Source organism: Ooceraea biroi, chromosome 2, assembly GCF_003672135.1.
Source record: "Ooceraea biroi isolate clonal line C1 chromosome 2, Obir_v5.4, whole genome shotgun sequence".
In the NCBI taxonomy this organism is placed as follows: Eukaryota; Metazoa; Arthropoda; class Insecta; order Hymenoptera; family Formicidae; genus Ooceraea; species Ooceraea biroi.
In genome coordinates this window covers 8,433,445-8,446,819 of record NC_039507.1, presented here as the reverse complement: position 1 = coordinate 8,446,819, position 13,375 = coordinate 8,433,445, and the positions used below count along the sequence as shown (strand labels likewise).

Genomic DNA, 13,375 nt, shown 5'->3' with positions numbered 1-13,375 from the left:
CGAGGCTACGCTTGTTCTCTTCAAACACTCTACCGTGGCGGATATATATTTCTCTTTTTCATCGACCCGACGCTCCCCTCCCTTAATAATCCTCGCGGCTATTTCTGTGCCGCGGCAGCATGGAATACAACGACACGTTGCTGATACCGGGCCAGCGCATACGGCCGCCCGTCACCGAGGAAACGGCGGTCGCCCTGCTGGAGCGACTCTATGGCATGAAGGCGACGAGCGTGCGCGAGCTGGACGCGTATGACGACCGCAATTACCACGTGCTGTGCGAGGAGACGCACGCGAACCCGCACGTGGCCAGCCCCGAGAAGGCCGGCTATGTCCTCAAGGTGATCAACTCGCTGGACTCGCGGAAGACCAGGGTGATCGAGGCGCAAAGTGAGCTCATGATCTTCCTGAACCAGCAGGACGTTTCTTGCCCACTGCCGGTCAAGAACGTGAACGGCGCGTATTTCTCTCTGGAGAAGCTGAGGAGCGACAACACGATGGAGAGGTACGCCGTGCGGTTGCTGGTCTACCGGCCCGGCGAGCTTCTGCATCGCGCGAAGATGACCGACGAGCTGCTGCGTAGAGTCGGCCACTTCGCCGCCAGGATCGACGGGATTCTCGCCGGCTTTGACCACCCCGCTTATCATGATCACAAGACGCTCTGGATGCTGACGTCGGTGCCGCGGGTGCAGCAGTTCACGTACGCGGTCAAAAGCCCGCTCGACCGGCAGTTGGTGCACGACGTGATCCAGAGTTTTCAGCGGGAGGTACTGTCGATTACGGATCGACTGGAGCAAGGGGTGATACACGGCGACCTGAACGAGCACAACATCATCGTGAACCCTAACGGCGAGGACGTAATCGCCGTGATCGATTTCGGCGACTCCCACAGGACCTGCCGCGTCTTCGAGCTGGCCATCGCCCTCTGTTACATGATCCTGCAGGCGGCCGATGTGGGGATGGGCAAGTACGTTGTCGAGGGCTACGAGAAGCTCAGAAAATTGACTGATCTAGAAAAGAAGATCCTCAAGGTCAGCGTGTGCGCCCGGATGTGCCAGAGCCTGGTGATGGGCGCCTATTCGCACCTGCATGATCCTGACAATCAATACCTGCTGAGCACACAGAAAACTGGGTGGACGTTGCTGAAGAGACTCTGGCCTATGTGTCAAAGCGACGTGATGCAAGCTTGGGGATTGATTGAAGCTCCTTGAACGAGCGACGCTAATCAATTTGCTGAATTACGCGATGGAAGATAACAGATTACTTGAAGCATTCAGGCGTTTAATTGAAATCATCCTAGTCGATATTTTTATGACGGGTAATTGAGCAATGACGTGAGTTGTGATCGTTAAGTTTCATGGTTGAATGGAAAGGAAACACGAGACTTGGAGTAATCTAACGTAATGTTTTATGTTTGATTCATTATCGATATTTTTTATTAATAGCATTTCGATGGCACTTATCGAAAGTATCATAGGTGTATTTTTTTAACTACGTTTTCGATTGCAATCTAATTTTATTATAATCATAGTTACACAATTTATATCATTTATGTTTATTTAATTCTCTATTTCTATTGAGTGTCTCGAACGAACAAACAATTTTCGGAAAGAAAACTATTGCAAGATATTCTCGAGAAAAGTTGTAATCTTTCTTATTTACTAATACTTTTATAACGACTTTGTATCACTATGTTTAAATTTGTGCTCGCGAACACGTATTTGTCGAAAGTCTATTTCAATGTTATCAAAAACGATGGTCAATTACACGAAGGCAATACATTTATAACGTATTTTACGATAATGTGCATAATAATGTGTATAAAAATGTTTAAAAATGCAATATAAATTTAAATATAAGACACAGAAAGATATTTCTACGATCATTATTGATATTTTACTTAAGTTTTGCAAATGTTCGGAACGAGAAAATTTGCGATCCCGAATTCTTTTCAAACGCCATATGCGGGCGTAACAACATAAAACAATTAGCACTAAAAAAGGATCAGAAATTGAAATTACAGCGAGTAGATCAATTTCAAGGAGAATAATTGCGTGTAATAACTGCGTATTTTGCAGTGATATATTCTCTTGTTTTATTCGCATTTAGGCAGTTACATATTTACATAGATATAATAATGAACAGTAATGCTTACGTACGATGCTAAGTGTGTGGAGCCATTTTACATTACCTACATCGTGATATATACAAAAATTTACGTGTCCCGCGACTCACCTTTCTTTCTTTTGAGAATTGTGTCTCATCAACGTCGATTAACACTCGGGAGGAAAATAATTTATCTCTTTAGTGATACCGTAAACAATTGAGCGATACGCCAGGATCGCGTTGCTTAAGTATAATATTATCGAATGCCTAGGAAATTAATTTTTTAAAGGACCTACCAACCTGACAGTGATATACATGAGACGGCGAGTCAATGACGATTACATTTATCATTTGACAGCCGCATTTTGCATATAAAATGTACCGAAAGTCGCATATTCTCTCTCAAAATTGAGAAATGCGAGAATCAGAGAAAGTTCTCGTCTTTCGATGCATTCTATACTCAAATGTTATTTGAATCATTGTATATCTCAGCTTCGTTGCCAACATATAAAGTCGTATTTATATACGGCTATATATATATATATACAACGACGTTTATAAATTAATTAGGTGCGCATCTCAGTAATTTAAATAGCTTGCATAATATAGTTCTTCTGTATTTTGACTTTAATAGAGTACTCTAATTTATATTTTATCTCATTTACGTCAGCTCGTTTTGGCAAACTGCTTAGCTGTGTCGAGGCAAATTCGTTGGTAGCGAAAATCTGTTCACAATCTTGTCATCAAAACCTTCCTGTCGAAATCAGATCAATGTATAAACACAGAATTGCTACGAGTGTCGCGCGGATGTGAAATACTCGTAGGTGATGGAGGTGGATTCGCCTCTTCGAGCCTAGTCCGTTTTTATACATTTGGCATTGGCAATAATCATAAAAGATTTTGAATTTTAACATTTTTAGGGATAGCTCTGATGCATATGCCGTACGTAAAAGTCCGGCGACGTTTACAAATTAACTCTAATCTTGAAAAAATAACATAATTATTAATATTTCTTACGAAGGGGCCCTCCCAAATCTTCTCGCATTACATTTCAGACAATCGATACCCGTGCAAGAATCATTATTAAGACATCGACGTACAAGTTTCTGTTAACGAGTTCTTCTGTGAGTGAATGAATGATAAATGAATATCGTAATAATTATGATAGTATCTAGGTAGATTAAGTGATTGTAGAGGCACGTAAGTAAAGTCGGGCCCGTTTTCAACGAACGATGGAAACAGTCATGTTTACGAATTTTCGCCAGAGAGAGATATATATATATATATGTATATATATATCTCATTAACAAAATATTATATTACAATACTTATGTATTTTTATTGCTTAGGATCTATTGGCTTAAGAGATCGCCCGATGGGAGATGCTTACATAGGCGCAAAATGATTATTAATTCATATATTTATAACTTATACTTTTTTCCATAACGTTATACATATATCTTTTACGCCCACGATCATTTATATTGAAATTTATAAACGTAACGAAATATAACGCATGAACTAATGTACTTTTAAAAAGTACTTTTAAAACGAGACGACAAAATATCTCTACTGGTTTATGGTGGAATGTGAAAGGATTTTATTTGAGACATTACGAAGCTCGGTCTAACAAGAACGATAAGACTTGTAGGGACGAGAAGAGCACGTCTTCGATCTTAAGAAGTGACTTCCGCCGCTCGAAATGAAATTGATCGTGCTTACGTTGTGGAGGATTATTATGTAAAAAAATAAATTTCAAGAAGAGGAATGTGTCTCTACGGTATGACTCTTTTTCACGACGCGAATGGACTACGCTTTCTCCGACCTTCCGGTGACTTAGCGTTTCATTAAAATTTAAATATCATTTTGCTTAAAGCCATTCTCCGTGCGACTTGAAGCACCAACACTGGCAACATTTAATAACGTGTCGTTCTTAACGGTACGTCGCGATATAACGTTCTCTTTCCCCAGGATATAGTAATAGGTAATAAGTCTTTCTACTATCTTTTCCCTCTCTTTTCGTTGAACTATTTAACAATATACTCTTAAAGTTTTTGGACGAATGCCAGATTTTCTTCATTCCTTCATTCTTCTTTTCCTTCTCCGATAATTAGGGGCGATGAGCGCGCGCAATCGAGGAATCGCGTCGTACTACGCGACGTGACGTACATTAAAAAATTACGGTTCAATCAGAATTAGAAATCGTGAAGATTGGCGTGTTACTCTCTTCTTTGTTACAAGAGTTCGAGGCAAGGAGGTGAATAAGTCTTTCGCAACGATACGACGAGGATACTATTACAGCGACGTGTAGCTTTTTTTTTCTTTTTTGGTCAAGTCCCTCTTTTGGATATTTCTTTATCTATAAATCGGACATACCGTAATACTGTGCAACATTATTCCACAGTGATACGCGCTTTGCTGTCGCGTGTTATATAATTTGCTAACAACAGGCATCCCGGGTGCGTTTACATATGTCACGAACTAATTGTTCGACCAATTTCGCAATTTACACACATACATATACACACACACATGCTCTCTCTCTCTCTTTCTTTTTATATCATGCGCACTCTTCGTTATCGCTCATTTTGTCTAATCCGCACAATGGGTCACTCGCAATCAATCTCTCGAATCTAGCGGCACGTTTCGCAGCACTGTTTCTTGTACAGTGGTGACTTGCACATCTTCATCGTCTTCACCGTGCTGCATAGTTGTGTATGGTCCTTGCACTCTTCTGCAAATGCGACAAAACAGGATTGATCACACACATGAAGCTTCATTTTTTTATTAATAACAATGCTTGAGCTAACATCAACCATTTTATTAAAGTTAGAGAGATTCAATTCGTTTAATAACTATTATATCATTCTTTAATTTATATCCGTTGATATTTAACATATCTTCGATATAAAAAATCACGTTAAATTAAATTAAACATCTAAATAAAATATAATTCTGATATTCAATTTTTTAGAAGTAAAATCGCAGGATCAATGCCAGGTGAAACGTCAAACAAACATCGTTGATACAATAACTCTTGACAATTATAATCTTTGTACAGGGTGTCCCGGGTTTTAACCGACAAACTGCGGGAGCATATTCTACTAGTGGAAATAAGAAAAAATTCTTATATCGAGTTTGCTTAGAAATGCTTTATTACAAAGTTATAAACCAATATTGAAAAGAAATATCAGATAAGTAACAACGGATTTTTTCACAAAAATAAAAATTATCTACGCAATGATTTAGTGACGCATTTCAAAATGTTGTCCTTGCACATCGATACAAGCTAGACATCGACGTAGTACAGAATTTGTTACGGTACGACATTCCTGAAAATTTTCTTGCATCTCAGTAACTGAATTAGTAATTCGTTGCTTTAAATCTATCTGGTACTCTCCTGTTAGGAAATCTACGTTGATACTCTCGTACGGCAGCTCGTGCATTTCCGTCACAGAATCCGTACACGAAATGAATATCGGTGTATTCCTCATTTGAAAACACTTTTGGCATTCTGATAGTAATTGCTAGTTGACACGACGATTGAAATCTAACGGCTACTGTTGCGAAAGTAACAATCATACTGAATCGTTTCAACATAGTGAACATGAATACATGTGAATACACGTAACATAAACATCTTCGACCTTTCAAATTTTACACTATGTTCCGTTGTTACTTATCTGATATTTCTTTTCAATATTGGTTTATAACTTTGTAATAAAGCATTTCTAAGCAAACTCGATATAAGAATTTTTTCTTATTTCCACTAGTAGAATATGCTCCCGCAGTTTGTCGGTTAAAACCCGGGACACCCTGTATAAATATTAAATTTTGAGAATATTATTGTCCCTTGAAGATACCTACCAGAACAAGGCGGACCTCTGCAAATCTTCATGACAGGCGGTCGTGATATATCTCTGCAGGCGTTCCCCGCCGGCTTCTTTGTACCGAACCAAACGCACTGCAGAATTCTGTACTTGATACCATCTTTCTCGCAGGATGCGGTGCACTGTGTGCAATTCGACAATATTATTAGTGAGCACTGTCGCGTTACCGTTTTCGTACTTGCAATCGCATTTACCTCGCTCCATTCGCCAACCCTCCAGACACCTTTGCAGGCATCGTTGTAGCACTCTTGTCTCTGTAGCGGCCTCGAGGCTTCGTCGCACTTGCTCGGATCCAGCAGCGTGACGTTCTCCCAACCATTCTTCGTGTCGTACACCAAGCGACAGCTAACGTCTCGCTTCTGCATCGCCGTCTTCCAATTAAAGCATCTGGACGTTTCGCACGGGGTCCATTCCGTCGCGTGCCATTGAGGGCATAATCCCGTTCCACACGATCTCACCTTCTCGGGCACAGCATGACCGGCTTCCTCGCACAGTCTCGCGTCGATGACGGTTCTTCGCATTACGCGCGTGGAGTTGTTGATCACTTTCGCTGATCGAACTGTACATTGTGCACCCCGCATCTGCAAAAAATTAAAGAAAAGGTATAATTTCGATACAATTTCATATGTATGTATTCTTATTGAGTTTGATGGATTTTAAAATATTTTAATAAAATATTTAAAGTGTTAAATTAATACAATAATTTTAACACAGAAAAATGCATTGTATAGTTCCATCTCGGAAAATACATAATAATTCTGAATTTTTAAATTTCATTATCTCCAAAATTTCAATGTTTTGTTATCATTTATCATTCATCGTTTGTCAAGCAGTTGGTTAACATTAATCATGTTTCAAATAACGACAGCAATTTTTCAAACAAATTTTCTTTCTCAATTTAACAAAGTTTACTTGAACAAATTGCAGACGATGTTCAAACCGAGTTGATCTTACCTGGAATCCGCTTCCTCCGCAAGTTTGGGAACACTTTGACCAGTCGGTAGTGACCCACTCGAACATCAGGTTCTCCGCATCATCCGCAGCTGCGTTGCAATTCCCGTTTAATTATCGGACTACTTAACATACATCAAGATAACGGCATTCAAATAAGAACCATCCAACAAGTCTTACCTAATGCGGCGAGCGATTCTAGAATGGGATCCTTCGTCGTGTTATCTTCCCTCGTTCCCACGGAGGCAAAAGTCAAAACGTTCGCGGGTCCATCTCCATCGGTCGAACGCTGCCTTTCTTCAAACACTGCCTTTGGATTAACCGATAGGCTTTTCCCCGCGAATTCGAGACGATCCTTCTCTCGAGATAAGTTCACGTCCTCGTCGGGATCCTCCTCGACAACGCTCAGTCGCCGGTCATCCGTCGACGTCGTATCCTCCCTGGCTCCTCTACTCTCCAGATCGCGGCCAGCCGGAAATCGCATAGTCGAGTAGTCCGTCGTGCGATTTTCCACGTGTGGTTCGGGCCTTCGCTTGTCCGGCTCCTCCTCGTCCTCCTCGAGGAACGCGTCGCTGTACTCGATCGTACTCCTGTTCGCGTGGCTCATACTGCGACGCAGATTCTGATCCGGCGATATCCTCAACCGGTTCCCGCGACTCTTGGACGTCGTCGTGGACGTGACGGTCGACGAATCGTCGTTTCTCAAGTTCCTCCAGTCGTGATCGATGGATTTATCACCATCGTTTTCATAGTTGCCGCCCTCCTTTGCCGGCACTTCCCTCCGCGTGCTCGAGTCCTCGAGGTAGTACGCGTTCGTCGCACCGTTCTCCGGTGACGTGACGGACTCGGTCACGATCGTGCCGCGAACGTGACTCTTGGACGTGGTACTCGTGCGACTTCCGTGTTCCTCTCTCGATTCTTGCCACTGCCTCTTTACATTTTTCAGGGACTCCTCGATGTAATCGATGTCCTGCCTCGCGGTGTGTTTGTCGTCCACTTTCTCCGTCGCGCCGGTCATCGATTTGGCATCGCTGCCGTGCTGCGGTCCGAATATAGACTCGTTCAGGTCGTAAGGATCGACGTCGATGAATATCCGCTCCTCGTCTGGACCGAACGTCTCGTCAGGAATGGCGGTGTTCCGGTACAAGTTGTCAAAGGTCTCGTCTATGCTCTGGTACATCAAGTTGTGCTGTCCGCTGGATATCCTGTGCTGACCGGTCGCCGCCGTCCCTTCGCTGATAAACGGCGTGGAGACGCGGTTGCTCCCGTGGTTGCTGTATCTCGTGGAGGTCTCGCTGCGAAACGGCCAATAGGCCTGTCGTAAAGCGTGTTAATACCGAACGTCAGAATCTGGCCGACTTGTTACGTGTCACGTCGCGTCGGAACCGTCGAGTAAATTGTCGAAAGAATTTACTGCAGCAATGCGACAGGACACACAAGGTGGACGGGACGCACGTACAGTACTAAGTTCGCAAAGGAGCTCGCACACGTCTTCTTACCTTCAGACTCGACACCAAGTAGCTCAGGTGTGGCACGAGAGTGGAGGCGCTCGACGGAGCGGGCAATTCCACGGATTCGTGGTACCCCGGCTGATCGATAGTTGAAAATAACGACACCAAGGAAAGTTAGTCCAGGGAGCGCAAAGCATCGAAACATTGAACCATCACCAGAGAGTTAGTTTGGCGTAAGTGCGTTAGTCAAGCAATTTTAAGAATGAACGAAGCGCGAAGTATTATACCGCGGATTAGAGAACAAAATCTGCTAAAACAATCTTTCTTTTCCTTGTAAGTACCTGATTCAGCGTGGTGACCGTGTGCTCCTTGTGCATCATCGTGGCATCCGACGGAGCGGGGCTGGTCTTCTGCTTCTTCTGATGCGGCTTTCTCGTCGGTTTATTGTTGGGAAACGCACGCTCGTGGCTCAGGTCCTCGCTGTCAAAACTTTTTCCGTAGACTGCGGCAAAATATATCAGAAATGAGAAACTCAAGTTTTATTAACATACGGCGAATTTTAATTCCAACTTTTAAGATGGTGCGCGTAGCCTTAAAGAATCGTATAAAAAAATTAATATTCGCACGAGATTTGCAAATTTTCTTATTTTACATTTTTCAATCGAACAAATTTCGCACGTAATCGGTGGAATATTTTTTTATCACTATTGCTATGTGAAAACGAGAGGGACGAGCACGTATTATATATTCTTTAAACAAATATATATTCTTTCCCTTTCGATTCGCGTATTTTGCTTACCTATGTGATCGGTGTATGGACTCTCGCCCGAATTCGCCGGGGCCGAGTCGAGATTCACGTTTCGTTGCAGGTGAACGGAATTGCCGAGTCGTAAATATTCCTCGCTACTTATCTGCTCCTTCGAGCGATATTTCACTATCAAATGTGTCTCTGCGTGCGAATTTCCCGCTAGAAAAAAAAGAATTTAACATATTATGTACATATTGTCTCATGAGGCGATGTATCGAGATCGCGGCAAAACCCATAACACCGCACGTGAGACAGATCGCTTACCCAAGCAGGCATAGATCCCCGAATCCGAAGAAGTTATATCGATTATCTTCAGAGCTCCCTTTCTGCTGATCTTGTACTTTCTTGACTTTCGTATTTCCTTGTTGTCTTTCGTCCACATGATCTGTGCTCTGATAATTTCATTATGTTTGTTATATTATTATAGATGTAATTATTCTACGATTATTAATTCCAGATATATATTCAATTATTAATATAATTAATAATTATGATCGGATTATTCTGGAATTAATGATTATAGAATAATTAAGTATATAATAATTATAAACATTTTGTAAAATTATTCCTGCTCACCACATTACACACATCAATTATTATCATTACAGTAAAGCTCGCTCTTACTTGTCGAACTTTCTGACGGGGCAACGAATTTTGACGGATGCCGTCCCTTGAAAAACCTTGGCGGTTCCACCAATCTTCAAGTCCACCTTTGCGTTGATATCCGTTTGATTGTAGGTCGTGTTTAAGATGGTGATTATCGGCGGCACGCTCAGGTCCGAACCATGACAGGCCCTGGTATTGCAAGGCTTTTCGTTGGCTGGTTTTTGAGGCGGACAATCTTGTTCTTGGCGACTTTGTTTACGACCCTGTGCCATTATTTGCTCGCAGAGCACCGATCGTTTCTTCACACCACCGCCGCACGATTTTGAGCACTAAAATTACGCGATCAATTCAAGCCTTCGAAGGAGTCCAGCGAATTTTAGAGTATAATATTGTTACATAAAACAAACATCTAATTACAACATTCTAGGTGAACAATTTATTTATAAGGCGTTAGGAGAATTTAATTAAAAGGAGCGACTGTTACAAATTTCAATTTTTCTTTTGTGCATAGCTACAATCGGAATAAACAAAGTATTACGATTTTTTCCTCTGTGAGATCTTCGGAACAGGAAACTTTTGTGTGAAATATTATACTTTCATAAAATTATTATTTATTAAATGAGAGAAAGAGATAGCATTCCGCTCAACGGTCTCGTGTGCAACAGAGAGCTGCTTCCGAGATGATCAAGTCTTTGCATCAACATGTATAAATATGTACCTTTCCCCATTCCCCTACGTTCCACTTGACAGGGCAATCCAAGACATTGCAGTATCGTCTGTCGGCGGGTGGTGGTTGCGGACACATGTAATTCGGAACGGGCACCGCCTTGCCGGTGCCGTGCGTCACCTCGTGAATACAGGTAACATCACGGGTCTGTATGCCGATACCACAAGGGCTCATGCAAGTGGAGAACTCGCTGTAATTCCATCTGCAAACGCGGACGTCTCGTCAAGAAAAATCGCGCAGATTATGGGGAATTGAACACGCTTAGCATCAAGTCAAATAAGATTGCCCAATAATCATTCCTCATCTAGCATAGATTATTCAAAGTGATCTTTTTTAATGTGTTATGAAGATAAAGTAAGAAGATAAAAATTATTTAATTAATTATTGTTATAATAGATCATTAGAACAGAAAAGGCTAATAAAGTCTCAACGTAAAAATGAAAAGCATGAAATAAGTATTACTTTATATCTCTGTTCTGTCTATAATATTTACACATTTGAGCAAAGTATTCGTAAAGCTATGTATGTCAATTAATAAAAAATTTAATACAATAATTTTTGATGACAAAACTCGTTGACCAATATTGGCTGAACTTTATTTTAAGTTATATACAACGTTTCGACTCACGATTGTGGTCCTTTTCAAGTAATTTGTGAACTCTGATAAATCGAGACATGACAACCAACCAACGCTGAATGTTAGCACGCAGTCAACGTCAAAATGTACAAATATCAAGTTATTATTTAAGATCACAAAGTAATGTCTATATCTATAAAATGTCAAATAATGTCAAGACATCCAAGTTACTTCCATCAAGAGAGAAAGCTGATAAAAGACGTTGTATATAACTTAAAATAAAGTTCAGCCAATATTGGTCAACGAGTTTTGTCATCAAAAATTTTTTAATGAAATTCTAACATATTTGGCGAAGATAACGATAATACTATATTGGATAAAAAATTTAATGTTTAATGAAAATATATATTTGTGCTATGAATATTAACGAAGCTAAAGCAGCTTCAATTAGGATATTAGGATAGTGATCCGAAGTTTTAAGTGCCGTACTTGGAATTAATAGCAACAACTCAAACACTATGGAACGCGCAGCATCCCAATATTTAGATACTGAGCTAATCGATATCCGTCGCTTTACCTGGGAGGACACGGAACGTCGTTGCATACTCGCACTCTTGACTCCGGCTTCGTCTCCGCAGAGCACAGGAGCGGCATCACGGTTTTTCCGGTGTCATCACGCACGCAATTTATGATAAGATCCTGAACACCTAGGAAAGAGATGTGCACGTTGAATCACACGTTGCTTCACACTTCCAGATATTATAAGACTGCAATTGTGCAATTATTTTCTGAAAGTTTCTTAATTCGAGTTTTAATCTTAATACTAATCTCAATTTTATTAAGCACTTTGAACTTATGAAACATTTACTTTCCATCGTGTCTACGTTCCATTATAATATAACACACAATTATTAAAACACAAATACTTAGAAGTAAGGATTTTATGTAAAAGGAACATCTGGAAGATAATGCAATCTTGATGCCTTGGATTTATACGAAGAAATCCGTCGTCGTGCATAATCAAGGCGCATGATCCTTCGTAAACTATAGATAATCTGCTCGAGTGGTACCATTTGTCCTTTGTATGGTAGTCAAGACGCAAGGCTAATCTTAATACGATTATAACTGAGCGCCGTTGATTGCACAACGACATCGATTTCGTTGGGCTAATTGAACGCTGCGACTCGACGAGTTAAATTCGTTTCGCTAATCCCACTCGATGAGCACGATTAATGCCGGCATTACACAAACCCCATTCTGCTCGTTCTGCGTGCGTCACGTCTCTTATTCACAAATATCGTCCACGAGATCGAATAGTGAATGGAAGAAATAATTTTCCTCGCTTCCCCTCGCCTCGCTCATTAGCATAGGATCAACACGTTTCAAGCGAACCATCAGCGGAAACCATCCATCATCGAAAATCCATGCGTGACGCGTCGAAGTCGAAACCAGGACCACCCGGGTGGTCCAGTCTCCCCCTTCCGCCGACCTTCCTCCTATCCGTCCGGCCCGTCGTGGACCATTATCAGAAGCGATCTTGGCGGAGACAATAGCCGATTACCTCCCAAGCAAGTAGCACTGCAGGAGGTGTATCCAGCTTCCTTCCACGAGTACGTAGTCTGCACGTCGCTACCCGGGGCGACCTTGATGCCGCTGTCGTAACCGCTTCCGCCGGAACTGCCGGACGATGATCTACTGTACGAGTCGGTCAGGCCCGAGTCGGCGTATCCGCTATCGCCAACCGTATCGATCCTGTAGAGACTGTTCTCCAGGAGGTTACACGGCTCCATTACGCACTTCTCCGTCTCAACGGGCTTCGGACCGGAGCACTGGCTGTCCGGCAGCTTGGCGATGGTCTGGCTGAACTCGAGGAATATCTTGCACTGCACTTCCCGGTGCCTGACACCCTCGCCGCAGGTCACGCTGCAGGGGGACCATTCCTCAGGGATGAACCTGCGAAAGCACCACGATTGATCTCCCGGAACCCCGTCGACTCGCGTCGGCGAGATAATAAGCTAGAGGGACGCGCATCCGACCGGAAATTCCGGTAACCGGGACTTTTGGGTCACGGAGGGATGAAAAGTGCGATGCGCCGCCGAGATTTCGTAGGCCATTTTCGTATGTGCATTTAAACGGAGCCAAAAGTGCAGGTAAATCATTTTTGATAAATATAGAAAGAAGGGCTGCTTGGAACATGATCAATTTCTACTGAGAAAAAATCTAAATTTGATGCGGCACTTTATACGGATTAGGAGGAATTAC

At 42.1% G+C, this 13,375-nt stretch overlaps 2 protein-coding genes across 3 annotated transcripts in view; one reads left to right on the top strand and one right to left on the bottom strand.

The window, feature by feature from the left end:
• Positions 1–85: 85 nt before the first annotated feature.
• LOC105276817 (hydroxylysine kinase) lies at positions 86–1,870 on the top strand. The gene has a single exon (XM_026975548.1). The coding sequence runs from the start codon at positions 120–122 to the stop codon at positions 1,206–1,208; it is 1,089 nt and encodes a 362-aa protein (XP_026831349.1). The 5' UTR covers positions 86–119; the 3' UTR covers positions 1,209–1,870.
• A 2,249-nt stretch (positions 1,871–4,119) lies between these two features.
• LOC105276818 (protein madd-4) overlaps positions 4,120–13,375 on the bottom strand; it is a 201,945-nt gene continuing 192,689 nt past the window's right edge. The window contains exons 12-24 of one of the 2 annotated variants that reach the window (XM_011334745.2): positions 12,675–13,066; positions 11,691–11,820; positions 10,528–10,738; positions 9,828–10,138; positions 9,468–9,595; positions 9,195–9,362; positions 8,737–8,897; positions 8,444–8,533; positions 7,125–8,259; positions 6,948–7,036; positions 6,188–6,574; positions 5,971–6,115; positions 4,120–4,837 (exon numbers count right to left, since the gene is read on the bottom strand). In XM_011334745.2, the coding sequence (XP_011333047.1) occupies positions 4,737–4,837; positions 5,971–6,115; positions 6,188–6,574; positions 6,948–7,036; positions 7,125–8,259; positions 8,444–8,533; positions 8,737–8,897; positions 9,195–9,362; positions 9,468–9,595; positions 9,828–10,138; positions 10,528–10,738; positions 11,691–11,820; positions 12,675–13,066 (3,448 nt within the window). In that variant the 3' untranslated portion in view covers positions 4,120–4,736. The remainder of the gene's footprint in view (positions 4,838–5,970; positions 6,116–6,187; positions 6,575–6,947; positions 7,037–7,124; positions 8,260–8,443; positions 8,534–8,736; positions 8,898–9,194; positions 9,363–9,467; positions 9,596–9,827; positions 10,139–10,527; positions 10,739–11,690; positions 11,821–12,674; positions 13,067–13,375) is intronic. The other variant, XM_011334746.2, reaches the window with a different exon arrangement.

Bases quoted from the DNA above. Each gene is read 5' to 3' on its own strand.
- LOC105276817 (XM_026975548.1), top strand. From the start codon at position 120: ATGGAATACAACGACACGTTGCTGATACCGGGCCAGCGCATACGGCCG.